The following is a 27,248-nucleotide window of genomic DNA, read 5'->3' on the forward strand; positions in this document are numbered from 1 at the left end:
GCGCTCCCGCCCCGCCAGGCGGCCTCCGGACTACACGCCCCACAATGCCTCGCGCGCGCTCGGGGAGGGGCGTCGGCCAATGGCGCGGCGCCCCGCTGCCGGCTCCCCCCGGAAGTGACGTCAAGGGCCCCCATGTGAGGCGATTGCAACACATGGTGCGCGGCGCGGGGGAGCGCGAGCACCGCGTGCGACGTCAGCGCCGCGCGCCGGGGGGAGCGGGCACCGAGCGGCGGGGCCCGACCGGCACCGGCACCGCCCGGGACACACCCGGCCCCAGCGCCCCGCTCCGCACCGCCCGCCCGCCCCGCGCCGCCGCGCCCGCCGCAGCGCCTGCCGCCGCGGGAGGAGGAGGAGGAGGAGGAGGAGGAGGAGGAGGGAGAAGATGGCGGACGATCCCAGCGCTGCCGACCGCAACGTGGAGATCTGGAAGATCAAGAAGCTCATCAAGAGCCTGGAAGCGGCCCGCGGGTGAGCGCCGGGCCCGCGGGGCCGCCGCCCCGGAGCTCCGGGTGTCCCGGCTGGAGCGGGACCGCGGCCGGGGCGCTGCCCGGGCCCGCCCGGCGCGGGGGGACGGGAGGCGCAGCCCCGGCCCGGCCGCCCCTGCCCGGCCCCGGGGCCCTTTTGTGCGGCCGCGTGGGACCCGGCGGCCGCTCGGGCCCGGGGGGGCGGCGGGGAGGGCGGGCCGGGGTCGGGAGGGCAGGGCCGAGTGGAAGCGTGGCCGCGCTTCCCGCACGGGAAAAGGGAAAAGGGCCGCGGCTGCCCGGGGCTCCGCCGGCCCCGGCGCGGCCCCGCAGCTGCTCCCGCAGCCGGCCCCGGGCGGGGCGGTTCCCCCCGGCCCCGGCGGGGGTGGCACAGGTGCGTGTCCCCGGTGCCCGGCCCGTCCGGCTGCCCCGTGCCAGCTGGCACCGGCGAAAGGCGGATTCCAGCCGGAGGAGACTCTCCGCTGTCCCCCGTGCAGCCTTGGGCCGCTCCCAAGGGACCGGCTGGGCCGGGGAGGGCGGCGGGGTAAGGGCAGGAAGGCAGGGGCTGAGGCAGCACTTACTCAGTGCTTTCCTTACCGACAGTTGTTTGATCTTTCTCACCCCTTCCACTCCCAGCAGAGGTGCTCAGCTCCATTTCCCTGAAAGTAAGCTCTTCCAAAGTTTGGACAGTGGGAAATTTAAAGTCTCTAATCCCCCTTTAATCCTTGCACTTTAATCTTTTTTGTCCCCCCAGAATATCTGTTCCTGCAGCCTGCCCCATGCCAGAAGTGCCTGTTTGAGGGGGCAGCTTGGCAGTGGCTGGTTCCATCGTTTGGGAACCCTCTTGGGCCTGAGGAATTGCAAGACTTCAAGGTTCTGGGGCTGTAAAATAGCAAAGAAAGTGTGTCTCGGCAGACAGCCTGGTAAAATAAAAATGAGGGGTCACTCCTTAGCCACCCTTGTGGCTCCAGTTTCCACAGGCTCACCTTAACAGGTGTTGCTGTAGCTGGGGCAGCGCTGGCATCGTTCTGGGACCCCCCTAAAAGCCTGGGGCCAGCTGGCAGAGGCTGAGCTGCTGTCTTGCCATGTCCTTAGTGCTGGTGCTTGCTCTGTGCAGTTGTTCAGCTGAAAACCAACCCAGGCAGGAGGGGATCCCGAGTCACAGGTCGCCCTGAATGTGTTTTACTCTGACTCATGATGCAGCTGTGCAGGGATGGTGGGGGGGAGAAGGGAGTGGGGAGCCTGGGCTGCCCTTCCCTGTGGCACACTGGACTTTGGCTGCCCCAGCTCATCACTGGGCTGGGCCTGTGCGTGGTGTGGGCAGCACGGGCTGTGCTCACAGGGGTCCCGGGAAGCTGAAAGGGCTCAGGAAGCTCCAGGCACCCGCTGGAGCTTTGTGCAAGAGCACTTAGGGAGCCTGGGTGGGTTTTGGAAATGTGGAGTTGGAGTTTTGTCTCTCCCTGGTTCGAGCTGTGCCCATTTCAGTGTCAGCTCTTGTGTTGTTTGGGATAGGTGAGTGCTGCAGAGAAGGTCCCAGCAGCTGTTGGAATGCTCCTGGGGGGCTGAAGGGCAGGTGTCTCTTGTGGTGTCAGCTTCCTGGGGCCACAGCCCAGGTGTCTGCCCTGCCTTCCCTCTTCCAGTGATCCCTGGAACAGCTCTGCTGTGCAGTAGAGGTGCCACAGGCACAGTCAGATCTGTGTAGGAGGTTTAGCTGTGCCCCCTGGATCCAGCACATCTCCTGGAGGTGGTGATGCTGCTGTCCCTTAATTTAATCTGTGCCAGCTGCTAAAGCAGCTCCTGAGGAAGGCGGTGCTGGTGCCAGCAAGTCTAATCTGAGCAAGGTGATGCTGATTTGGTGTCTTCCAGGGAGGCCTAGCCCAAATTATCCTGGTTTGGGTGCAGTGAGGAGAAGAGGTGCTGCAGCCTCAGCCCCCAGCAGGCTCAGGCTCCCCGGCACAGGAGGTGTGGGGCAGTGGAACAGGCTTTTCCGGCCTTTGGAAGAGTCACTTCCTCTTCCTGTGCAGTAGGAAGACCTGTTCTGGGGTGGGTTAGAGGGCAAAGCCTTCCAGCAGGGTGATGTGGAGGGCCAGGGCCTCGCTGGGAAGGCGTCCCCACCTTCCCTTACTCATGTGCTCCATTAGTGACCCAGCAGCAGTGTCCCAGTTTCGTGTGCTGGCTGTTCCTGCAGGGGATCAAAGGACGGGAAATGGAGGAAGCTGGAGTTAGACATTCCCTTGGCATGTGGTGGTTGGGGCACCTCTGCTCTGATCCAGCTCATGTGGTAAAATCTCAGTGGAGTCTGCACGGTGTTAACAAAAGTCAAGTGAGCAGGAGGGCGAGGAAGTGCCTTTATGGGATTGATGAGGAAAGGGGCAGTGCTTGGTCACAGCACCCAGGGGAAAGATTAAAACCTCAGCTTTCCCAGAAGCTGATCAGCTGGAGGCCAGCAGGGATAGGTCTGCCTCTCAAACCTGGAGGTAACATCCTAGTGGGAATGCCCTGTGTTGTTTTCCCAGCCCTGCTAAGGAAATCTAGCTTTCTCACTGATCTCTGTGGAAAGAATCTGTCAGTTCAAAACAATGAAAACTAATTTTGAACTCCCCAACCCCACCTCAAAGCCCTGTCTCTGCTGACAGGGACTAGAAGGAGCTGTTATCTGTGTCTTGCTTCCTAAACCAGAAGTTATCTCCTTCCAGCTCTCCAAAGCTGAGTTACAAACTGTGTGATCCTGTACAGAGTGGCTGAGTTGGTGTTTCTGATTTGGTGAGGTGGAGGGGGGTAGCTGGGCTCTCACAGGGTGTGAGGAGGAGCAGAGGGACCAGTTGAGCACTGCAGGCAATTAACCTTTGTGGCCAGAAGAAGATGGGAGTAAAAGGCTCCTGATAGGGCAGTTGTGGCCTTGTCAGAAGTTTAACCTTGTCATGCATCTCTGAGAGCTTGAAGTGCTCAGACTTAGATCCAACATCTCTGCTTCTCCCCTACTGAGGGATTCATTTTGCTTTCAGTACACAGTTCAGTTTTGTAGAATAGATTTGGAGAAACACTGGGCCCCCCAGAAGCTGCAGCTGTGTCTTTCTCTGTGGGGCTGCTGCAGCCCAAGTAGAAGCAGCATTAGCCACTGTGTTTTCCTTTCTTCTCCTCTCTCGGGGCTTTTCTGCTGTTACTTCATGCAGTTTTTCAGTGTCAGTGCTAAATTGACAATCCCTCTTTGTTCCTTTGGTCTGTGCAGTTCTGAATAGTTAGCTGGGCTATGGGCAGGGTTTTCTGCTAATCTAAGCTGTAAATGCTTGGCAAAATCAAGTATCAGCAACAACAAGCAGTCTCTTTGCTGGGAGAGGACCTGAGATGTCACATTGGAATCATGTTGGGAAACTTCTCCATATCTTAGAAATGCTTTCCTCTGCAAACATCTCTGCTTGCAAATGGTACTGACACCTCCCAGGCTTCCAGACCCCAGGTGAGAGTGCAGGGTGTGGAGCTCCCTTACAATGGGAAAACTTTCAGGAACGTGCTCTCTGGAGATATCTCCCCTGTCCTGAGCTTGCTCTGTTGGGGCCAGAAGCCCTTGTTGGTTATTTTACTGGAACAGGAAAAGAGGAGGTGAAGATTGAGGTGTCACTGAAGGCACTGAGTGCAAACACAACTGAGGCTGGTGTGGGGAAGAACATTTTCCAAATGATGTGCTCTGGAAGGTGGGTCAAACAGGGCAAATGCAGAAACAAAGTCTGAACAAGTAACTTATTCTGGTTGTAACTGGAAGAAATGTTTCAAAGCTGGAGGAGGGAGAAATGGTAAGAGAAGGGGACATCTTGGTGTCTCCAGAGTCTTGGGAGGAAAGCAAAGTGTTGCAGTTCCTGTCTGGGTTTGGATTCTGCCATGTTGAGATTTCCATCTGCTATATGGGAGAAGCAGAAAAGGAGAGAAACAAAGTCACCATGAAGGACAGGGGCCTTTCTCTCCTGCAAAGAGAGACAAAGTTCTGCTTGAGATCTTGGAAAATGGAATATAGTTCTGCTAGAGGGTGAACAAGCTCACCTGTTGCTTAGACAGAAAAGATTTGCCCACATCATTTGCAGATGGGTTCTCTTGCAGTCTGTCTGGAGTCTTGCTGGTCCTGATGGGAAAGTCCAATCTTGGAATTAGGTTCAAGCTGCTGCTGTTTCCCAGCCTTGTGGAACAGGACCAGGAGGCTGGACTTCTCAACACCTTGTTCTGGGATATGCTGGGATGGTGCTGCTCTGGGAGCAGGCAGCTTGGCAGGGCTAAGATGTGCTTGGACAGCCTGATGCTTCTGGGGGATAAGGTGGTCTTAACCTGTTCCACTGTGAGGATGGTGGGCCTTTCCAGAAGTGGCCTGAGAGCCCACCTGGCTGTGAGTTAACAGCACTGTGGGCAGAGCTGCAGCAGCTCCACTGCTGGAGGCAGTCAGGGGATCACAGGGGTCAGTGACAGCTATCTCCTGTACAGCTTTACCTTGTTCCCAGTTTCTTTTGAACAAAGTCCTGGGAAGCCATGGTGCTGGCATTCTCTCGTGCTGCCTGAGTGAGCTGTATTTCTCACCTGGACTAGGCAGAGCTCCTGCAACACTCTCCTGTGAGTGGATTATTCTGCTGGTGGTGCTGAAGGTGGCGTTGTGCTGGGATAACTATGGGACAGTATTGTAGCTGGGTTAACTCCAGCGTGGATTCTCCTGCTCTATACAAGACTCAGCACAGCAGATTTAGGGTGACACCACCACCATGCCCAGGCGGGTACCAGAGCAGCTCTCTTGGCTCAGGGGGTGTCACACACCAGGAGGAGCATTTGGTGAGATCTGTCAGCTCTGACTGGTGTCTGCCTGACTGCCAGAGATGTGTCAGTCCAGGGGCTCCCTCCCCTGCTCCCAGCCTGGCAGCAGATCTCTCTCCCTGCCTTCTTTATCGGGATCTCTTTGTTGTTGTGGCTGTGCCTCGGGCCTGAGCTCTGGGTCAGTTTAACTGTTGATACAGGAGCTGTTTCTGCAGCTTTCACCTTAGGATGGGGGGTATGATGGAGGCCTTGCCCCAGGCCTGGGTGAGCCAGTGCATCTGGGAAGGGCAGAGCCACACCAAGGTGGTCCTTGGCTTTCCAACTCGTGCTGTGGTATTTAGGTTGCAGCTCTGTTATGTTGTGCCAGTGCCAGTCATGGGAGAGGCTTGAGGATCTCTCCTGTGAGCTGGTGTCTCCAGTGGCCCTCTCTTGCAGAAAGGTCCTGCTCCAGCTGGAATTGAGCTGGGCTGTCACACTGGGAAATGTGAGGCACGGGTGGGACGAGGACTGGAGGAGCAGGTGGGTGTGCAGGAATTGAGCCTTACTGACAGTTTTCTGCTTTGACTTGGTGATCTGACCTTAGTGCGGAGTGTTCAGGGAAGAGGTTGTGGTTTAAGTTCCTACCCAAGGCAGATTGCTTCCTCCAAGCTGTGCTTTCTCATCCTGCCTATGGCAGGGGGAGTTCCTAAAGGAGGTCATGTTTCTGTGAGAGGCAGAGGCTATGATGCTAATAGTGCCTTTGCTTCTGCTGTGTGAGGAGAGGGAGGTGTTTGCAGACAGGCTGGAATAGAAACAGTCCAGGGCAGAAGGGAGAGCTGAGGGCACTGTGGCAGGAAACCACGTGGGATGAACAGCAGCTGCTTCCACACCATTTCCCTGCTCTGTTGGATCTCTTCAGGCTGCCAGTGTCCACAGTGCTGGGGTAGAAGCTGAATGTGGATTTCTTATAGGCAGGGCTGATCAGACCTCTCAGGACTAAGCAGTGTCTCGTGTTTCAGTGGTGCTCAGGGTGGGAGGTTTGAGAAAGCTGTGCCAGGTGGGAGGAGGAGCCAGGGAAGCTGAAGCCAGGGACAATGTCCAAAGGGTTGTTGACATCCTGCTGGTTGCCTCAGTCTAATGGTTGTAAAACATTTTCTGGGCTCTCACCTGCCTGCTGTACCTGTTCCTTTTGTAGTGCAGTAACAATTAGGAAGTGCTGTTTGGAGAGAGCTCACTAGCAGGTGGCTGAGGAGGACCTGAGCTGGAAAAGTGGCTCCAGATCAGAACTCCAGCAAGTGTCTGACAGCCTGTGGCTGTTCAGCAGCCTGGTACCTCTTTTACAACTGTGTGAATCATTAGTGAGCAGTGTGATTCATGCACAGATCATCATTCACATCGAGCTAATGAATGAGCCCCTGAGGAATGACGTGGTAGGAGATGGGAACAAGCACCTCAAAAGAGGACAGACTTTTTTGGCTTTGTGGCAACTGGATTTCTTTTCCCTCCTCTTAGCCACCTATTCCCATGTAGCTCTGGGGCATTAGCATCTTAATAAGCAAATCTGGATTTGTTTCAGTCCCTCAGTGGACATCTTGTACCCAAATGGCCCATTAGCATAATGCAACAAGTCTTTTAAACTTGGAGCATTAATAATTGGAGAAGGAGGAGGGAGAGCAGGGGAGCTGTGGCAAAACTGAGCCTCCCAGTGAGTCACAAATGTCTGAAGTGCAGAAATGTCTGTTCCACTTCCCAGTAATTGGGCATCCGGGCTTTCTGCATGAGGTCAGATGCAGCCAATAAGGCCTATTCAAAACATGCCTGTGCAATTATGTTTTGTGGTGTGTGGCCTTTGATCCAAGGGTTTTGGAGAGGCATTGATTCACCTTCTCCAAGGGGTGTGCAGGATGCACTTGTGCTGATTCAGTGCTTGGGATGAAATTGGGATCTGCTCCTGGAGCTGCAGGGACGGGGGTGCTGGTGGTGGCCTGAGCAGCAGTATCAGAGCCAGCCCCAGTCTGGCTTTGGGGACAGAGCTGCTGACATGTCCCTCTGGCAGCTGGTGTGTGGTGGCCCAGGGGCCAAGGGCTCGCTGTCACCTGCTACCTGTGCAGCCTCAGCCACAGGAGAGCTGCCAGGCTGTGCTGTGTGCAGGAGCAGGAGTCCGTGACCTGATTCTTGTCTCACCTCCTCTGTGTCCTGGCAGTGAGGGAGGCTGGGCTCAGGAGGCAGCTCCTGGCAGGCGGCGGCTCAGGGGGCAGCACTGCCTCACCTGACCCTTGCTCAGGCTGTGGCCAGGCTTGCTCTGCTCCTTTGCTGTGCAGCCATTTGCTGCCTCCCTGTGGGAAGCTTTCCCTGGCTGCTGGAGCCAGAGGTGCACTGAGGAAATGAGGCTTACTTGTGTTTTCCAGGGTGGGTTCTGGCTGGGTGCTTTTCTCCTTGACTGGCACTCAGAGCCTGGTTGGCATCTGGAGGCCTTTCCTCTCTGAAAAGGTGGTGGGTGAGGGTAGGAGGGCAGGATACCTTTCCAGGCCAGTGTGAGTGTCTGCTTCAAGCTGGTTCTGGTTACATGAAGTGCTTTTTCTATCCAGTCTGCCAGCATTAGAGGAGAATGATGTATAGGATTCCTGTTGTGGGCTTTGGAGCAGGACTACAGCAGGAGAGCCTGGCATTGTGTGAGCCATGGTGGAATAGCTGCATGGTCTCATGCTGTGCAGTTAAGTGGTTTTCCTTTGTCCAGGGGAGAGGTGGCATTCAGAGGCTGATGGAAGAATTCAGTGTCTGGGGTGTTTCTTCAGTTCAGTGGAGGGGGGGAGGCTCAGTTTCTCCAATAAATGCTTATGCTGAAAAGGATTCCTGAAGAATTAATTACTTGGTCTCCCGACTCTGCAAATCCTCTCCTCATACCCACCCTGCCCCCATCTTGTCCTTTTTCTCTGCTTCTGAGGTGTCAGTGGATCCAGAGAGGTGAACTCTGCCTTACTTTTGCTTAGGAACTGGTCCCTTCCATACCTTCAAACCCTTCTTTGGATGACATGGAAGCCTTTGAGGAATGACTTGTATTCATGTTGCCTTTTAGGAGATGATCCAGAGCTCTGCTGCACGCTGGGGTGAAATGCAGGATGCCTCTGGGGGATTGTGAGGTTCCTGCTGAAATTGTGCTGTACAAAGTTCTGCCTGGCTTTTGGCTCAGCTCCACATTAAACCTCAGAGGGGCTGTGGTGGGTCCCACTGAGCTCCCCAGTGCTGTGTGCTCTGGCTGGGTGTCTGTGCAGTGCTTGTGTCCTGCTCCATGTGCTCGCAGCCCATGGGCTGAGCAGGGAGGGGGAGTTCATCTGCTTCTGGTGGAGGCATCACAAAACCCTGGTGCCTCCAAGCAGCAGTTAGGCTGAGGGTGTTTGCTGGGTTTATTGCAGAGCATTCAGCTGATTTCTTACAGACTGTGCAGTCTTTGGCTTCCAGGTGATGTGGCCTCTGAGGGATCCTGGACTCTGGAGATTCCCTGCTCTTTCCTAGCAGGTTTTCCAGGAAAAGTTGTGCAGCTCTTTCATCTGCTGTTGTCTCTCCAGATTTAGCATCTCAAGTGGACTTGATCCACTCTGTTTGATGAAGGCTTTGTCTTATTAAAAGACATTAAGTCTTTAATGGGTGCCGCTGTGACCTGTTTGTTTCACAGCCATAATTCATAAGTTGCAGGAGTGTGTGTAGCACTTCCCTCTGGCAAGCTCAGTGCTCTTGCACTCAGGGCAGGATGAGTGGGGAGTGTCTGATGGCCTGGGTGTTGTAAGGGAACCCAAACCAGCGATTTTGTACTTGCCTGTACCAAAGGACACTTCCTTTTTATAGCACTCCATTCAACATCTCTGCTCAGGTATAGCATGAAAAACCCTCAAATATTCTTTCTTCACATCACTGATTTTGTGTGCCCTGAGTGTAGCCCTTCACTGAAGTGCCATGTGCCCGCAGCACTGTGGGTGTTGGTTCAGGAGCAGCTCTTTGGCACCTCTGGGATGTGCCTGATGGAGTTCTGCCTTGGATTGCAGTGATATTGCTGGCATCTGCCTTGCAGCTGGCTGCATGTGGAACTGCTTTAGCCACCACATAACTTGGGTAGCCTTGGCTGTCCAGGCATCTTGGGCTCCTTGGGATATGTTGATGCACAGTCCTGGATGGAGAGCAGCAGAGGTTACCTGGGGAAGGTACCATGGCTTGGAGCAGTGTGTGGCAACAGTTGTTTCATAGAAAGCTTCCTGGCTGTGGAATGTGGTTGGGATCAGATTATCTGGGAGCTGCTGGCTCTGTGCTCCTGCCAGTCTCTGGCAGTCACACACAGGCCTGGTGCTGCCCTTGGTTCCTGGGGAGAGCAGGATGCTCATGAAGCTGTGCCCTGTAAAAATAAGCCCATTTTGAGTCCTAGGGAATGACTGCCCTCCCTTGCCTCTGTATCCCACATTCCACAGTGTGCTGTTAGTGTGAAATGTTTCACTGTGAAACAGCTACAGCTCAGCTGCTTTCTGTCAGGTCTTCTCTGATAGCACAGGGCAGGCCAGTCACTGCTATTTATATAGCAGGCTGTGAAATTAATGCTCTCCCGTGCCAGCTCATAGCCCAAATTGCAGGAGCCAGGTTGATTGACTGCTCCTCCTCAGAGTGCTGTGGTTGTCTGCCTGCTGGAGGGGAGCTGTGCTGGCTGCTGCTGGTTTGGGGTGTGGCACTGCAGGACCCATTTCAGTGGCACAGCACTGTGTAAGGTGGTAGGAGCCTTTTGGAAAACCACTACATTGCTGTCTAGTGCCAGCTGAAAGCTGAAGGTCTAAGGATCTGCTCAGCTGTTCCTTCTGGTGGCAGGATGGTAGGAACATGGTGACAAAGCCCTGCAGGTGGAGATGGCCACCCAGAGCAGGAGGCTCCTCTGGCAGCTGTCATGGAAAGCAGCCCCGGGTGCATGTGGCAGCCCATCCCAGGAGGGTGCAGTGCCTGCTTTGTGCTCTTGGCTCCTGCTCTGGTGCCTCCCTTGTGCTGGAGCACAGAGCACATCCACAGAGGGCCCCGCTGCTTGTGCTGAGCGTGGCGTGGGCAGGGAGCAGGGACCCAGCTGGTGCCAGCATCCTCTGGGCCATTCCTGCTCCTGGCAGGGACCCAGCCGTGCTCCTGGCCTGCACACACAGCAGGGAGGGCTCCTGGGCCATCCCTCCTCTCCTGGCAGGAGCTGCTCGGGTGCCACAGCAGCTGCTTGCAGGAGTGGCACAGCTCCCCTGCAGCTCTGGGGACTGGGTTGGTGGTGATTCAGCGCTGCCCACGCTGCCACTCGCTGTGATCACTTGTCAGCAGTTGCTCTGAGGTCTCTCTGTGTGTCTGGGAAAGCTCTTTGGTGGCACAGTTGTCTGAAATTCCAGCTGTAGCAACATCGGAGTTTTAATAACAGAAAGGCTGTCCTATCCACAAACCTTGATTTTCTGAGGAACTTGCTGTCTCCCAAGAGAGAAATGTGCTTGTTTTTCCTTCTCCTCTTTCCTCAAACAGGCCTCCAGCACACTGTGGGAGAAAGCTAGAGCTCACCTGCTATGGTGTGGGAAAGTTGGAGCTTTGATCCTTGTCCTCTGTCCTGGAGATACCTAATGCTGCTCATGGCAGGTGCTGCTAAATCTGAGCTAACTGCCCATTCCTGGCAGGGCTGGCACCATGAGCAGTGCAGACAGTGCAGGCCTTCTGCCTCTCCAGAGCTGGCAGAACTGCCTCCTTGGTTCTTTGGAGTGTGTGGGCTGGTGCCCCTCATGCTCCTGATTGTTTCCTCTGCCCCTGTCCCCTGAGCAGTGGCACTTGTGGTGCTGGCCTGTGGGCTGGGGTGCTGCTTCCCTCCATCACAAACATCTCGAGCATCCCGCCCTTGGATGGCACTGGCAGCTCTTTGGCCTGAACAGGGACAGCAACTGCCTGGAGCTCTGCAAGGCCCTGGCTTGGCTTGGTCCAAAAGCATCAGCTCCCAGCTTTTCTGGTGGAACTTGGGTGTGCTGAGCAGGGGAAACCTCAGCAGTGCTGTGAAATCAGGATATAGCCTGGCATGGGGTCCATGCTTCCTTCAGGAATGCTGTGGGGGATGCAGGGCAGACCCAGCTCCTGGCACCTCTGACCCCGAGCTGCCAGTGTGAGCAGTGCCCCTGATCTCACTAGGTCACTTGGTTGTGTCCCATAGCAGGTGTGTGGTGCAGCTGTGCCCCCTTTTGGGAGGCCTTAGGATGGTTATGGGGAAATTCCTTACCTCATTCCCAGGTAAGTGTTCTCTGGAGCCCTCAGCTCCGGAGGGGACAGGGTGGGATTTGCAGAAAACCTTTTATTTTTTTGAGGCTGCAAAGACCCAGAGCAGACTTGGAAATTACCTTATTCTGCAGAATAACCTATTTTTTTCTGAGTGTTTTTGAACAGCAGCTTTCTTAGAAACTCTTTGCTGCATTTTGTCTCCTTGGGGTGAGTTTAGCAGATGCACCACAGGGTTTTTTAGACCCTGCCATACTGCATTAGGGTCACAGACAGGTAGAAGCTTGCTTTGAAAGAGGAAAGCTGCTCTTGCATGGTCGGGTAACGAGGTGTTGGCAGCGTGTGAGGGAGTTCTGCAGCCACCGTGAGTGCTGGTGCCCATCTGCTTCAGCGGTGTCTTGCTGGTCTCAGTCTTTGGTTGTTTGCTTGTTTAGTGATCCCTTGAAGTGCTGGGTGCATGGGGACATGGTGACAAGCTGGCTGGTTCCTTGTGCTCCAGGCTTCCAGCAGCCTGGGAGGTTGCTCCTGTGGCAAGCTGCATGCCAGCTGTTTTGCTGGATTCTTCAGGAATTGGTTAGAGCCTGAAATAGCTCTGACTGTGTAAATAGTAGTGGTAAATAGAAGCATGCCAAACCTGAGAAGTGCACTTGATGTTGGTAGTGGAAGGTGCTTTTGGATACAAATCCAGACTGGAATTTGCTGAAGGATTGGCCCAGGCACAGTACTGTGCTGTGTTGAACTAGTTGGAGATTTAAATGAGGGGAATGCATCCTCTGAGACCCTTTAAATTTGTTTGTTTGCAGTAATGAATCACCAAGGCTTGTGAAGGCCACTCTGTTACCTCGGGTGGGATGTCCCTGAGGAGCAGTGCTGTGACCCTGCCTGGTGGATGAGGAGCTGTGTGTAGGATCCAGTGGGTGCTCTGTGCTGGCACCAGTGTTTCTGGGGCACTGGCACACAGCACAAGGCCCGGGGCTGGCATCTGAGGGGGGTGGCTTGCATTTGAAAACTGAAGGGAGCCTTTCAAATGACTTTTTACTGGGGAATTGCTCTTGGGAATGCACACCCAGCCTTCCTCCTTATTGTTCACAAAGCTGGGGAAGCATCTGGAGAGTCAGTCCTGTGAGGAACAGCTGAGGGATCTGGAGGGGCTCAGCTTGGAGAAAAGGAGGCTCAAGGGGGGCCTTATTGCTCTCTGCAAATTCCTGCAAGGGGGGTTTGTAGGTGGAGACATTGGGCTCTTCTTCCAGGCAGCTTGTGACAGGACTTGCTCCCTGCTCTTTCCCCTCTCTCCTCAATTCAGGAAAAGTTGTATGTAATCTCTTCCTAGCAGGAGAGCCATGGAGTGCCCAAGGGGTGTAACAGTCCCACTCCCACCTGCCCCACTGGGATGCCCCTAGGGGATGCAGGAAGTTAGGTGTGATGGGCAGAGCTTTCTAATCTCTGGGAAGTTGTAAGACTCTCTTCTTTGAGAGGAGAAGATAACTCAGGAGTGCTACTTGCACAGAAGTGGGGAAGAGTTGCTTTAGTTCTGATCAGCGTCTTGCTCAAAGGAGCCTGCTGGGAATGATAGCCATTATCTGTCCCCAAGGCTGGTGCCATTCACTGGGTGGGGAGCTGCTTTAATTGACTGGGCTGTGGAGTATTCTTGGCTGGGGTGACCTGGAAGCCTGAGAGCTGCCAGCATGGCTCAGAGCTCCTCCTGGGAATAACACAGGCCAGAGTGGCTTTGTGACTTCCACTGGTGTGTATGGGGAGCTCAGATATTAAAACCAATTAGTTGTCTTTAAGGTCAAGGACTTATTTGACCTACCAGCCTCCATTTCAACTTGGCCTGGATTGAGGATCTTTGGGAGAGGGCTGTACAACTTGTGTAAAGAAGCTAATGAAGTGATGCTTTTTAAAGCACTTCCCTGCTGCCTCTGTAGCCCAAACACTTCAGCAGGACACTGGTATGTGACAGCCTGAAACAGCAGCGAGTAGGGGCTGGGGTAGGCTCCTTCCATAAGAAATGTAAAAGAGCAAAACCCTGGCGTTTGATGTCTGAAAAGCACTTTGTTGGCGCTCTGACTCAGAATCCTGAGAAAAGGCTTTTTCACAGAGCTTAGCTGGTTTGCCCTTGAGAGAACTGGAGGATACGATGAGGGATTTGATTTTGATGCCATTACTCTGATGGGAAGCATGAGGTCTGGGTTAAATCTGAGACAATGCAGAGGCAGCACTTCAGACATCTGGGATACTTCAATGGCAAATGGGAGGTACCTGCTGGAAGGCAGATGGGAGCTTCCCCAATTTTCCTTTTGGCTTTGGGTGGATTTAAACCACAAGGCAGCTTTGGGGATTAAGATTTCTGCAAGACCCACCCCAAAGCCCTAGGAAAAATTAATATCAAACTTATTTTCCTTTCATTTAAGCCTGTCCTGTGATTTGTGGGGTGTTATCTTCTGACTCTGTGCCTGGGGTTGGTGCTGGTGAAGCAGCAGTGTGTGCTTAGCACAGTTCAGTTAAAGCAGCTGCCAGGGCTGATGAGCTGCTCTGGGGAGAAAAGTGATAGTGGGAAAGCAGAAAATACTCACTGTGACAAAGGGATCCTTCCAGTTCAGTTTTCTGTATTAATCTGAGGAAAACAACGTGTTAAGAAAGCACTTGGGCTGCTTAGTGCTCCAGCTGTCTGAGAACAAATTAAATGGGCTCTAAGATGTCCTTGAAGTATGTGGCTGCATTGTTTTAAATAATCTCTGTTGGGAGCTGCTTCCATTCCTTCTGCTCACAGCCCCTGGTCTGTGCAGCCCTTGGTCTGCACATGTGTTCTTTCTTCCCATGTAGTGCCCTAGAGTAAAAAAGCAGCTTTTGGAGGACTTGCTTGGTAGAGGCTGAGCACTGAAGAAGAGCCTGTTTTGGTTTTGTTTTCTTTCCTCTCCCATTGTTGTCCAGCAGAAGGGGAATTACACCAGCGACGGTGAAGAAGCGTCCTTGGGGGAGGGAGGAGAGAACTGTGTTCATGGGCTATGGTGTGAGGGTGCTTGTTGCTTTGCTGCCTGCTCACATCCCTTTTTTCCCTCCCCAGCAATGGTACCAGCATGATCTCGTTGATCATTCCCCCCAAAGACCAGATCTCGCGAGTGGCAAAAATGTTAGCGGACGAGTTTGGCACTGCCTCCAACATAAAGTCCAGAGTGAATCGCCTTTCAGTACTGGGAGCCATTACATCTGTACAGCAAAGACTGAAACTCTATAACAAAGGTAACTTCTAGCTTGTATGGATCCTGGCACACTTCCCTTTCTTGGAAGCAGCCTTAAGTTCCTGCACTATGCAGTTTTCTGCTAATCAAATCTGTTGGCCTGTGCTGCTGTTTTGCACTGATATTCCAGGTATGTTGCCCTTGGATGGCTACTTCAGGGGTGGACTTTGGGACTAGAGTAGTAAGGTGGTCCTTGTCTTAAAGGAGTGGGGTCATGATTCTGTTCTTAGTGATGACTGTGCTAAACTTGGCCAGGCTTAAGAGCTGGATATTCTGCAATAGTTCATTTGTGTTAAAGTAGTAATTTTCTGTCAAGCAGAAACTTCTGTGTGCCTTAAGCATGGCATTGAGCAGCTGCCATCATTCTGGGGGGAACAGACCCAGGCCATCTCAGATGAGCCTGGGAGAGTTCATTGTTACTGCTTTTGCACTGGCCTGTGGCCTTCCCTGGGATGGGCACTCTGCAAATCCCTGTATGGGGACCAGCAGAGCTTCAGGGGCTGCTCAGCCTTTCTCTGGGGGGTGTGAGCTTGCAAACTCATGGCTTTAAGAGGCTGCATGTCTGCTACAGGTGCACTAAATGAGTTTGTTTCCCATTGTAGAGACCTGGGTGGGAATGAGGTGGGGAAAAGGGAAAATGAAAAGTTTGGGATCTTGAATTTCATTCTGCTATGAGTCTCAAGGGGCGCTGGCAGTCAGTTTTTGATGAGTTCAGCTTGTCACATTCCTTAGTGATCTAAACCTGCATTGTGTTGTTTGTAGTACCTCCAAATGGTCTGGTTGTTTACTGTGGAACAATTGTGACAGAAGAAGGAAAAGAGAAGAAAGTCAACATTGACTTTGAACCTTTCAAACCAATCAATACATCGTTGTATTTGTGTGACAACAAATTCCACACGGAGGTAAGGACTCCCCCATGGCAGGAGCCACTCCCCCTGGGCACAGCCTTGCTGTGCTTAAGCCACAAGAACAGCAGGAACATGCCCTGGGGAGGGCTCTGGATGGCTTGGGACTGCCAGAGATGAGGAATGCCTGCTGGAAGGAGCTGAGGGACTGCCCAGCTCCTCCCACCCCTGAGTCTGTGTAACCCACAGACAGGAGCTCCTCTCTGTAACTGGAGGAAGGCTGGGTTTTTTCTTAACCACAGAGGCCCATAGATACTATTCCAAGTCAGGCTTTAAAATACTGCCAAGATAATATCAGTGTTGCCAGTCTTGCTATCAGATGTGTTAACTGAGAGCCTTCATGGAGAACTGGCATGTGCCTAATCTGTCTGGGGGGAAGTGGGATTATTTTTATCCAACATCTAATTAAGTTAAATGAATGGTTTGAGGCATTTTGAAAGAAATGTGGATTACAGCAGTCAGTGTATTGCCTCTGAGACTATTTTGGTTCTGGCAGGTGCAGAGGTCTCAATGTTTGCAGTGCCCCTCACATCCTTGATGTTTCCCATGATAAATGTATGGCCTGAGACTTAATTGCCTGTTGTCAGACCCATCTGACAGGGCTTGGCAGGCCCTCCAGTGATGTAGTTCTGCTTGTCTTTGTGGGTCTGTGGAGATTTGATCCATAAGTAGCTTCCAGAGGGCAGGAGTACAGCAGGGAAAGCTGTGCTTATTGTACAGGTGAGGTCCATCCCTACTGTTCTGTCTCCCCACAAAGGATGAAATCCCGACATGCCTTTGATCTCCCAGGAATAAAAACCTGTGCACAGGCACAGGTCTGGAGTTCTGCTGGGTCCCTGTGTCCATAGATGAGTGAAAGCAAGAAGGAAATTAGAGAATTCAGTAGAGAGCCAGGATGCCATGCCCAGGGAAGTGTTTGTCCCTGCTGCTGTGGGCAGTGGGAGGGTGCTGGGTTTCCTCCTGCCCTGGCAGGAGATGGATTCATTTGGTCTCCTGTGCAGCTGCTGCCTCAGGGCACTGATTCCATATAGAAGTGCCCAGCAGGCTGTTCCCAGGAGCAGCTGCAAATCCACTGGTGCTGGTGTGTGGCACTGCTCACCACGGGTGGCAGTGACCTGAGGGGAATTTGTGGGAATTGCTGCTCCTGATGATGGGATCACTGCCAGCCCCTCCCTGCACGGGCTCTGTGCTCTCCCTGGCTGGGGTTGTGGGGTTATTGCCCTGGGGATTGCCTGCACTGCTGGGGCTGGAGCAGCCTGCTGGGGGCTGTGAGCTCTGAGCTCTGCCTTTGCCCCCTCTCTGGCTGTAGAGCCTTGAACCCCTGAGCTGAGAGCAGGGGCAGCTGCTTGGGCACCCACAGCTTCCCTGGAAAGGTGGGGAGGAAGGGCTGCTCTTCAGCTTTGGGCTACAGCTGCAGAGAGGAAGCTCAGTCCAGGCTGAAGGAGCAGAACAAAGGCAATGGTCCCTTGGTGCTTGACAGGTCAAACAGTGCAATTGCTGCCAGAGCTGACCAGGGAATCACTGATCATTGGTACTGTATGAAAATAAGAGGAAATCAAGAAATCAGAGCTTTAGTCATGTGCTGCCTGGCAAGAGCATCTGATAAGATATCTTCTAGATCTTTTATTGCCTGTGTGAAACTGAAGTAACTCCCCCAGGGGGCTGTGAGCCCTGATGTGTGTCTGAGGGGTAGGATTTACAATGACTTACTCTGATACCTTGGCTGGAGCATTCATTCCAGTCACACGTTTTGCTTGGCTCGGTCCCAGTTCAAGAGATTGCAGTGTAAAATGCCACTTCCTCCTCTCATTCATCCCACTGCTGAGGAATTTATACAGAATATTAACTTTGGCCAGGAGATTTCATTAAACCTTAGCCCCTATTTCTTCTAAGCTAGAGAGCTGCATCCTGGGTTGTGTGGATTTTGGAAGAGGATGACTGATGGGTTTTATCCTTTCAGTTCAGCCCAGTAATCAGGCTGACAGCCCTGCAGGCAGCTTGAGGTCCCGTGCAGTAACCCAGCACCATCACTTTCAGTGTTAAACTGGTGACTTCAAGCAATCTGGAGTTTTGACAAGTTCCCCATCCTACTGATGTGGTTTTGCCAGCCAGAAAGAGGATTCTGGCTATTGCTTTTTTGGGCATGTGTAAGTGAGCAGGAGTGTGTGTGTGTGCTGGATGTTTCTGCCCACTCAGCCCCTGAGGGAGCAGCAGCTGAGAGACTGCCTTGAGAAAGGAGTGCAGAGTTTGGATGCTTGGGCAAAGTGAACTCAAAAACCTTGATACTGCTCTGTGCTTTTGTTGGGCAACTTAAATGACCTTATGAGAAATAGTCAGCTGCTTTTTTTAAAGGGAGGAAAATTGAAGAATAACTTCATTTTGCAGCAAATGTTCTGGCTGTCTTCTCCACAGCCAGTTATGCACAGGACTATTATTGCTGCTGTTCCTTGTGCTCTGTAAGGCTGAATTTGCTACAGCCACTGTAGATTTATCTCATCATTCTGCCTGTGGAACTTGAAGTCAGCAGGTGCAGCAGACCAGTAGTGGTGGTAGGGAGGCTGTGTCAATGCTTTGGACTACAAAACTGAACCAACAATGAACTGAGCAAGTTCTGCTTTCCTGGTTGGAATGCCAGGAGAATTACTGCTCCAGTTGTGCTAGCCAGAGAGGTGAGGCAGCCTCAGACAGGTGGGATCCATTTCACTTCACACTCTCCACAGCCCATCTCCAGAGTTTTGCTGTCACACCTGCCCGTGACCTCAGGCAGGGAGCTGGGAAATTGTGATCAAATTTAAACGTGAGTTTCCTCTGTGCTCTTGACAGTGTTGTATGGGATTGGATTATGTATGGAAGGAATTCCTCTCTGTGAGCGTGGGCAGGGCCTGCACAGGGTGCCCAGAGCAGCTGTGGCTGCCCCTGGATCCTTGGCAGTGCCCAAGGCCAGGCTGGACACTGGGGCTTGGAGCAGCCTGGGATGGCAGGGGAAAGTCTTTAAGGACTCTTCCAGCCCAAACAATCCTGGGATTCTGCAGTGATCTGGAATAGTTACAGCTCCTGAATGTGCCGGTTTTCCTCCACTTTATTAATGACAATACAGCCATGAGCAGCTGTGAGCTGGGACTGCTGGGGCTGTGCTGTCCTGGCCCTCCCTCACAGCTGTGTCTGTTCCAGGCCCTCACGGCGCTGCTCTCCGACGACAGCAAGTTTGGCTTCATTGTAATAGACGGGAGCGGGGCCCTGTTCGGGACGCTGCAGGGAAACACACGGGAAGTGCTGCACAAATTCACTGTGGATCTTCCAAAGAAGCACGGTAACACACTGGGCTGGCTCTGTCCTGGGCTGGGATGTGAGGGTGGAAAGGGGAACTTGGCCTGTGGGGGTTTAGCTCTGCTCAAATCTGTGCTCCCTTGGAATCTGACAGCAAAGCCTCCAGTCTGAGCCTTCTGTCAGAATTAATGAATCACAGTAATATTCAGTTGATCTCAGAAGTGGCACTTTTTATTTCTTGCTGCGTTTGACCCTTTCTTTGGCTTTGGGACAGTTGTAACTAAGTATTTGTAGCACAAGCAGCAATCCCACTCAGTGGGGTCGTTAAGGTTTGATGTGCTGGTGCTGTGTGCACCCCACAGGAGGAGCAGCGAGCTGCTTTCTGCAGGAAGCACGGGGCCTCACAGAGCAAGGAAAATTCGAGTTCCACTCTGTGCTGCTGTGTTGTAGCCAGCCACTGATGAGTTCAGCAAATTGTCTGCTGGTTACTCCCAGCCCACTGTCCTTTGTAGAGTGGGATGGGACAAAATGAAACAAAAACACTGCCTCTGGTGAGGCTGTGCAGCAGAGACTGCTGGGCTGTGCTGCGTCAGCAGCGTTTGAGGCAGTGTACAAAGGAGATGGCTTCTCTTGAAGGTACAGGGGGAGAAGATGTGCTCAGATGTTCAATTTCTACAGAGTTGCGAGTCTTTATAGAAAGAAAATAAATATTTTCCTCTGTGGAGAAAAATCTCCTGGTGGGAATGAACCCTCTGTTCTCTGAGTGTTCCATGGCAGCCCTTGCCTCGGCTCATGGCAAACTGAATTCAGGAGGCTGCAGCTGCCCTCGGCTGTGGTTATTCCGGGCCAGCTGTGTCCTGAGGATGCTGCTGGCGTGCAGTGGGTCCCCCATGCTGCCCTGTCCCTCCCTGCAGGCAGAGGAGGTCAGTCTGCCCTGCGCTTTGCCCGCCTGCGCATGGAGAAGAGGCACAACTACGTGCGCAAGGTGGCCGAGACGGCCGTGCAGCTCTTCATCTCCGGGGACAAGGTCAACGTGGCCGGGCTCGTCCTCGCCGGCTCGGCCGACTTCAAAACTGAGCTCAGTCAGTCTGACATGTTTGATCAGGTGAGTGGCCCGTTCTGAGCAAACATCATGTCTGAGTGTCAGTGGTGAGGCAGTCATTGTAGCAGAGGAATGTAACTCTGGCCTCTGAAGAGATTTGATCAAAACTAAAAATGTGATGTATCCAAAGAAGTCTCCCATTCCTGATACCTCCTGCAAGGAGCTGAGAGCTCCTGTTCTTGAAAAAGGGCTGATAAGAAATCTGTCCTCCCTGGTTTGGAACTGGCATTCACATTCTTTGTGTTCCCAAATCTAAAGCAGAAGCTTTATTGGAATTGAACTCCAGTAAACCTGATCCTGGTCCCTGTTGCCTGAAAACTGTGGTTCAGTACTGTGCATTCAGAGGTGCCTCAGGTGAAGTGCAGTAATGAGAGCAGTGACTCCCATGGCAGGGTGAGGAGTGTGACAGCCCTGCTCTGGGCTGGATTCACCATTTCCTGTCTCCTCCTTCTCTTGTTCAGCGGTTGCAATCCAAAGTGCTCAAACTAGTTGATATTTCATATGGAGGAGAAAATGGCTTCAATCAAGCAATTGAATTGTCAACTGAGGTCCTCTCCAATGTGAAATTCATCCAAGAGAAAAAGCTAATAGGTAAGTGATGCACTGCAGCCTCCTCCTGAGCCAGGTGTGTGGCACAGGTGCTGCTCTTGCTCTCACCCTCCTGGCAGTGCCCTTGTGCTGCCCCAGCCCTGCCATGCTGGCTGAGAGTGGCACTTGCAGTGGTTCTTTTTACCACCTGCACACCTCAAGTGCTGGTATGGGAGGATGGGGTTTGGTTGGTTTCTTTTTCCACACCAGAATTCTTGGACCTTCTCTCTCCTTCCATCAGAGATCCCCCTTAGTTCCAGGCTTCTGGTGGCAGCTGCTTCTCAGTTTCTTGCACTCAGATGCAGCTTGTTTGAAGTGTGTGTGCTGTGCTGAGTGCTCATGGCAGGCTCTGTGTGCCCTGCAGGACGATACTTCGATGAGATCAGCCAGGACACGGGCAAGTACTGCTTTGGTGTGGAAGATACACTAAAAGCTTTGGAAATGGGAGCAGTAGAGATCCTGATAGTCTATGAAAACCTGGATATCATGAGATACGTCCTGCACTGCCAAGGCACGGAGGGTACGTGGTGCTCTGGGACATGGGAGCTCTCAGGGTTTGACACCTGAGGTGCCTCGCTGGGATGGGTTGGCTGGAGGAGCTCCCTGAGGATGTCTGACCACAGGGATGTTGTGCAGGGCTCTGTTACTTTGCAGGTTTCCCAGCCTCTGGGGGAAAAGCTGGAACAAGCAGGGTTCCAGTGCACAGAGGGAATTGCAGTGCCAGGGGGGCACTTGGTCCCAGGGCCAGCCTGGAACCTCCTTCCAGCTTAGGGAGTGTGGTACCAGAGGGGAGACTGAGGTGACCTTGTGTCCAGAAACACAATTGCTGGGCCTGCAGCAGGACCTGTCCCCCTCTGTGTTGGCTCTGCAGCTGCTCTGTGCTGCTGTGCCCTTCGGGGTTGCTCACAGAGCTTTGGAGAGGAAGGAAGGCAGTGGTGGTGCCCAGACCCTCTGTGTTGTAGCTGCTGGCTGTGCTCAGTCTCCTGCTGTCTTTAAACTGCATCTTGTAGCCTTAGCCAAACTAATATTATCATTTTTTCCTCCCTTTTTAGAGGAGAAGATCCTGTATTTGACACCAGAGCAAGAGAAGGATAAATCCCACTTCACAGACAAGGAGGTATTTCAGCTTTGGGGCTTCTGGCTTTGTTCTCAATGTGTTGGTGCAGAGCTCTGGACATCTGGGCTAAGTTTGTCACAAGCACCTGAGCACAGTGACCTTCTGGCACTCAGTGACACCTCAGGGCAGGAACCTGTGGCTCTTCCTGTGTAACCCCTTGGATCCTACCCCTGCTTTTCTCCAGTCTTCCCTGCTGCCAATGCCAAGGTTGTGTAAATGGGCAGTGTCAATCTTTGAGCACCACCAAACCATCACCTCCAAGGTTGGTTTGGTAGCCACCATGCAGGCAAGGCCCCAGAACCATTGCTTTCTGGCACTGATTTGGTTGTGCAGAACGACTGTGAGGTCAGGAATGGTGACCTGGATCAGGTGCCAAGGGAGTGTCTGCTTTGGGGGATGCATTTGACACCTGGAACTGTCATTTGCTGCCTGAGTTTCCTGCCTGTGCAGGTCAAACAGCCCTTGTGGACCAGGGGTCTGTATTACTTTGCAGAATAAACTGGGAGAAAGTGTCCCTTGCCAAAGGGTGGGGATCTGTCCCACTTGGGTTGTGCCTGGGGGCCATTTCCAGCTGTATTCCCTCCTGGAGGGAGGACTGCCAATCCCTGCTGTGCATGGAGGGTTTGCAGCGTTACCTGCAGTGAGGTGCTTCTGTTTCACAATAATCACTGCACTTCCTGCTTAGAAAATGGTGCCTTTTGGCTCTGTGCTTTCATGGATCAGTGTTCCTACCTGAGAACAGGGCCTGCTGGATGAGGGGGCAGAGCAAGTCTGAATGAGCAGTGAAGCTGAGATGTAGCATGGAGTGACACTGGAGCAGAAGAATCAAGGCAGTTTTTCTCCTGCTTCTGCACTAAATGTCCTATTAGAGGCCCAAAAACCTGTCAGTGATTAATTTTGTAGCACCAGGAGCTGCTGGTTGTGCCTGCCTTTGCCTGGTGCAGTTGTGCCAGGAATGCCTTCCCCCAGGAATGTCTGTGTGGAGGGAGCCCTGTGAGGGCTGCTGTCCCTGCTACAGCTGACAAAGCCATGGAGCCAATTTGGGAGGGGATTTTCTCAGTACTGAACACACAGTGACTGTAACAGGGCTTTATTATTTATTTTTCCCTTCCAATGTCTCCACAGACTGGGCAGGAACATGAACTCATAGAAAGTATGCCTCTCCTGGAGTGGTTTGCAAACAACTACAAGAAATTTGGAGCAACATTGGAAATTGTTACAGACAAATCACAAGAAGGATCCCAATTTGTGAAAGGATTTGGAGGAATTGGAGGTAAACTGCAAGAGGAAAATGTGTTTGTTTTGTATAGTGGTTGGTTTGATAATCTGGTGCCAACATGAGTGGGATTAATCTTATTCCTGGCAGTCTTAAAACCAGTTTGAGAAACAGTTGTGTTCACCGGGTGGATTCATTCCCTGTCCAGCAGGATGGTGATCCATGTTGGGCCCTGTCACTTTGCAGCTGTGTTCCTCAATGCCTGCGTCCTGTGCAGGGCTCAGGGCTGGGCTGTTCCCCTGTGCAGCTGCTGGAGCTCAGGAGGGCCCTGGCTCTGTCTGCACAGGGGCTTGGTGGCAGCCCCTGCCCTGCCCTGGGAGCTCTGACAACCCCCAGCCCTGTTCCTGAAGCACTTGGAGCTGTTGCTCTTCTCTCGGAGCCTTTCTGTACTTTGCTCCCTGATCTTCTGCTTCTTTTCAAAAGAAAAGTGTTTTTAGTCCATCCTGTGGAGCAGTGAGGCCTCTGGGAGCCAGTCCTGCTCTGGAGCTCCCTGGGCATCAGCCACGCCTGGCAGAGGTGCAGGTGGCTCCTGTGCCAGTCTGACCAGTCCTGGGCAGGGGGAGCCACAGCAGTGCCAGGGGGAGCTGCACATCCTGCCTGGGCAGGGGCTCCAGACAAAGCTGTGCCACTGGCTGGGCTCAGCTCTGGTGGATGTGAGTCAGGGAGAAGGGCATTGTAAAGGGGAATTTCTAGGGTACAGAGAGCACCGGTCAGGAGGAAAGAACCTTGGATTGTTTGGCTCCATAAGGAGCAAGGTTTCTAAGTTTCAGGGTTTGTAATTCCAGGAGTCTCTTATTTCCTGCCAGGTCCAGCCTCATTGCATGGTGGGATCCTCTTTGCTCCCATGCTCTGTAGGCTGGAAAGGAATTGTCCTTGAAAATCTCCTTCACCTCAGTAAATGATTCCAGGGATACAGGATTTCCAGAGCCCTGGGTTGGTGTTTGGGATAGGAAGAGACAGACCCTAAATCCTGCTTTTACTGCATTGTAAAAGTAGCTGCAGTGCCAGCTGCCCTCTGGATTTTACTGCCAGGCTGGATCTGAGCAGTGACACTGGGAGCAGTGATGTGCCACTGGTGTTTTGTGGAGATGCAGCCCCAGAACAGGCTCAGCTTTTTCAGGAGAAAGCTGGCCAGCTTCCTTGGGGCGCTGAATTCCCTGTGGCATTTCTCAGTGCAGCTGCCAGGCCTGAGCTGGACATGAGTGGGAAGCTGTGGGAGCAGGCTGGGGAGCTGTGCCTGGGGAAGCTAAAGGCTGTTTCTTTGGCAGGTATCTTGCGGTACCGGGTGGACTTCCAGGGCATGGAATACCAAGGAGGAGACGATGAATTTTTTGACCTTGATGACTACTAGGTAGTCGAGCTGGGTCCGGCAACACGTGCCTCGCCCCTCCAGCATCCAACCCAAGGAGCAAACTCATGGTGGAAAACACAACTGATCCCTGCCTTAGAATTGGAACATTTCCAGAACTTGATCCACGAGCATTTGGATTTAAGAAAGCAAAACCCTACACTTTGATTTGTCATAGTGTCAGTACAGCAGCAAACTACTAAGTTCCGATATGCCACTTTGGACTAATTTAAAAAGAATCCCAGTTTTTACTTTTACTCAATGGTGAAATTGGTTGCTCTTGTATTTTATGGAAATGATTTTTTTAACCTTCATGATACATTAACTGCTGTAAACCTCTTCCTTCCAAAATTAATAGAAGTAAGATCCTACTGGTTTGTTTCTTTATACTTTGATTGGAGAAATCAATTGCTGCATTTGGCAGCGCCGTGACCCATTTACATGGCATTCTCAGCTTAGCCTGCAGAAGAAATGGAACGAGGTTGGAGCCATAATTCTCCTCAAAAGCTTGAGGAGGCACTGACCTGAGTGCTGGTTCATTACATGTGGCTTGCAAATTCTGATGGTTTGGGGAGGCTCACCAGCCGAACGTGCTTTAATCTATTTGCAGAAACACTGCTCTTACAAACTAGGAAATGCACTTCATGGATTGCAATGAAAATGCTGCTGAAGTCTTGGGCTTAATTTGGATTTGAGCAGTGCAGCCTTCAGGAATTTATTTTTTTTTCAGTCTTGACAAAAATAAACATGAGATTTCAGTGAAGTAAGGTACACTTGGCTTTTTGTTCCTCAGTAAGTTTTTCTTTTTGCTTTAGGACTGCGTAAGGTTTCCTTGATTATGTGAATTTGAGCCCACAGGTCTTAAATGGAAGTGGGTGTTTGACAGGAATACTGAGTCAGTGGAGTGAAGGCTGAATTAGTGCTGGGAGTGTGGAATATTTGATTCTGATCCGTGGAGCACTGGCACAGCCCTGGGAACACCCAGCTCCCAGAAGTGTCTGTCCTGTGGGGATGTGCCCTTCAGGAGGCAAAGGATCACCTCTGGATGGTCCCAGACTGCCCAGGCTTTGTGTCCTGCCTGTTCCACAGAGCATCCATAGATCAGGGAGCTCATCCTTGGGGTGTGTCCAGCCTGCTGGTGACACTCTGGGGGTCAGGGGCTGTGCAGGCCAGGGGAGCAGTGGCTCAAGGGCAGGTCCTATCCCAGGGGAGCAGTGGCACAGCTCAGGTCCTGTCCCAGGGGAGCAGTGGCACTGTGCCCAGTGACACAGCTCAGGTCCTGCTCCCTCCCTGGGGGCTCTCCCAGCATTGCTCCCGCTGCTTCCCTCAGGAGCAGCTCCTGTTCCAGCTGCAAACCTTTGCCTCTTGTCCTGGTTCACTTGAACAGAGGGAGCTTCTCTTCAAATTTCTGCCACACTGTTGTTTGAGGTCCAAAATTCCTGTCCTTGTGAGCAATACCATTTGTCCCCCTGGTCCCTACCCTGGCTGGCGGCTTCGCTGCCATCCTCACATCCAAGCTGGAATCTCCCGGGAGATGGGGCTGGGTCTGCTCAGGGCTGAGCACAGCCCTGGCCCTCACAGCAGTATGTTCTGGATTTTGCCATTGTAAATGGGTCTAATGTGACATGACAAGACCACAAAAATTGGTTGTAAATTTACATTTTTGAATATACTGCTTGTTGTTTCACATGATACATTAGGGTATGCAGCTCCTTTTTGTAGTTTTTATTTTTACTATTTAAGTTTGGAAATGATGCCAAATTTTTGTATTTCTTTAATCAATGTGTTCTCTTCAGTGATATATATTGCATTATATATTGATGTGTATATCAATATATACTGATATGTATTACACTTACACATGCAAACACACTCAGTGGGGGTGGGAGATCCTAGCCTTTGCATACTATATAGCCTCTGCAGAGAGATCCCAAGCAGTGATATCTTGGTGTTGTGATGTACAGAAATGGAGAAGAGTATTAAACCATATTTAAGAATATAGTACAGACTCCTGGTTTATTTTCTCTAGTCCAGGAAACTCTTGCTTTTTGCTCTCAGCTCAATGCCAGCTTCAGGGCTGGAGGTTGGAGGCAGCTCTTTCACAGCTCAGTTTGTGTTTCTGGATGTTTCTCCCTGTGCTGGCCCTGCTCAGGCCCCTAAGGGCTGTGCCCAGTTCTGGCCCCTCACTGCAGCAAGGACACTGAGGAGCTGGAGCGTGTCCAGGGCAGGGAACGGAGCTGGGAAGGGGCTGGAGCCCCAGGAGAGGCTGAGGGAGCTGGGCAGGGGCTCAACCTGGAGCAAAGGAGGCTCAGGGGCCCTTGTGGCTCTGCACAGCTCCTGCCAGGAGGGCACAGCCGGGGGGGCCGGGCTGTGCTCCAGGGAACAGGGACAGGAGCAGAGGGAACGGCCTCAGGCTGGGCCAGGGCAGGCTCAGGGTGGGCACCAGGAGAAATTTCCCCATGGAAAGGGGGCTCAGGGATTGGGAGGGGCTGCCCAGGGGGGTTTGGAGTCCCCATCCCTGGAGGTGTCCAAGGAAGGGCTGGAGGTGGCACTCAGTGCTCTGGGCTGGGGACAAGGTGGGGATCAGGCAGGGTTTGGACTCGATGCCCTGGGAGGGATTTTCCCACCTCAGTGATTCCATGGTTCTGTGTTTCTCCAGCACACTCAGTTGCTCTTTGAAGCTGGAGCTTAAAACTGTGACTTCAGAAGGAGGGAGAAATCCAAGAAAGAGCCCAAAGGCAGGTGGGCTGTGAGTGTTACCTGGGTGCTCTGAACACCTGAGGCAGAGGAAGGACAGCCTGCAGCAGCAGCACCCTGCCCTTAACATCCCAATCCCAGAACCCCAGGGTGTTTTTTTAAGAAGCCTTTTCTACTCTGCTTCTTGGGCCAGCCAAGGGTCCTGGCTCCCTGGGCCTGCCCTGAC

At 52.7% G+C, this 27,248-nt stretch overlaps 1 protein-coding gene across 1 annotated transcript; it reads left to right on the top strand.

Moving 5' to 3' along the window:
* Window positions 1-339: 339 nt before the first annotated feature.
* ETF1 (eukaryotic translation termination factor 1) lies at window positions 340-26,326 on the top strand. The gene is made up of 10 exons (XM_066560238.1): window positions 340-468; window positions 14,548-14,723; window positions 15,485-15,624; window positions 18,799-18,937; window positions 19,809-19,999; window positions 20,458-20,587; window positions 20,949-21,104; window positions 21,637-21,701; window positions 22,827-22,974; window positions 24,246-26,326. The coding sequence occupies exons 1-10, from the start codon at window positions 383-385 to the stop codon at window positions 24,326-24,328; spliced, it is 1,314 nt and encodes a 437-aa protein (XP_066416335.1). The 5' UTR covers window positions 340-382; the 3' UTR covers window positions 24,329-26,326.
* The last annotated feature ends 922 nt before the right edge of the window (window positions 26,327-27,248 follow it).

This window comes from Molothrus aeneus, chromosome 15 (genome assembly GCF_037042795.1).
Source record: "Molothrus aeneus isolate 106 chromosome 15, BPBGC_Maene_1.0, whole genome shotgun sequence".
NCBI lineage: Eukaryota > Metazoa > Chordata > Aves > Passeriformes > Icteridae > Molothrus > Molothrus aeneus.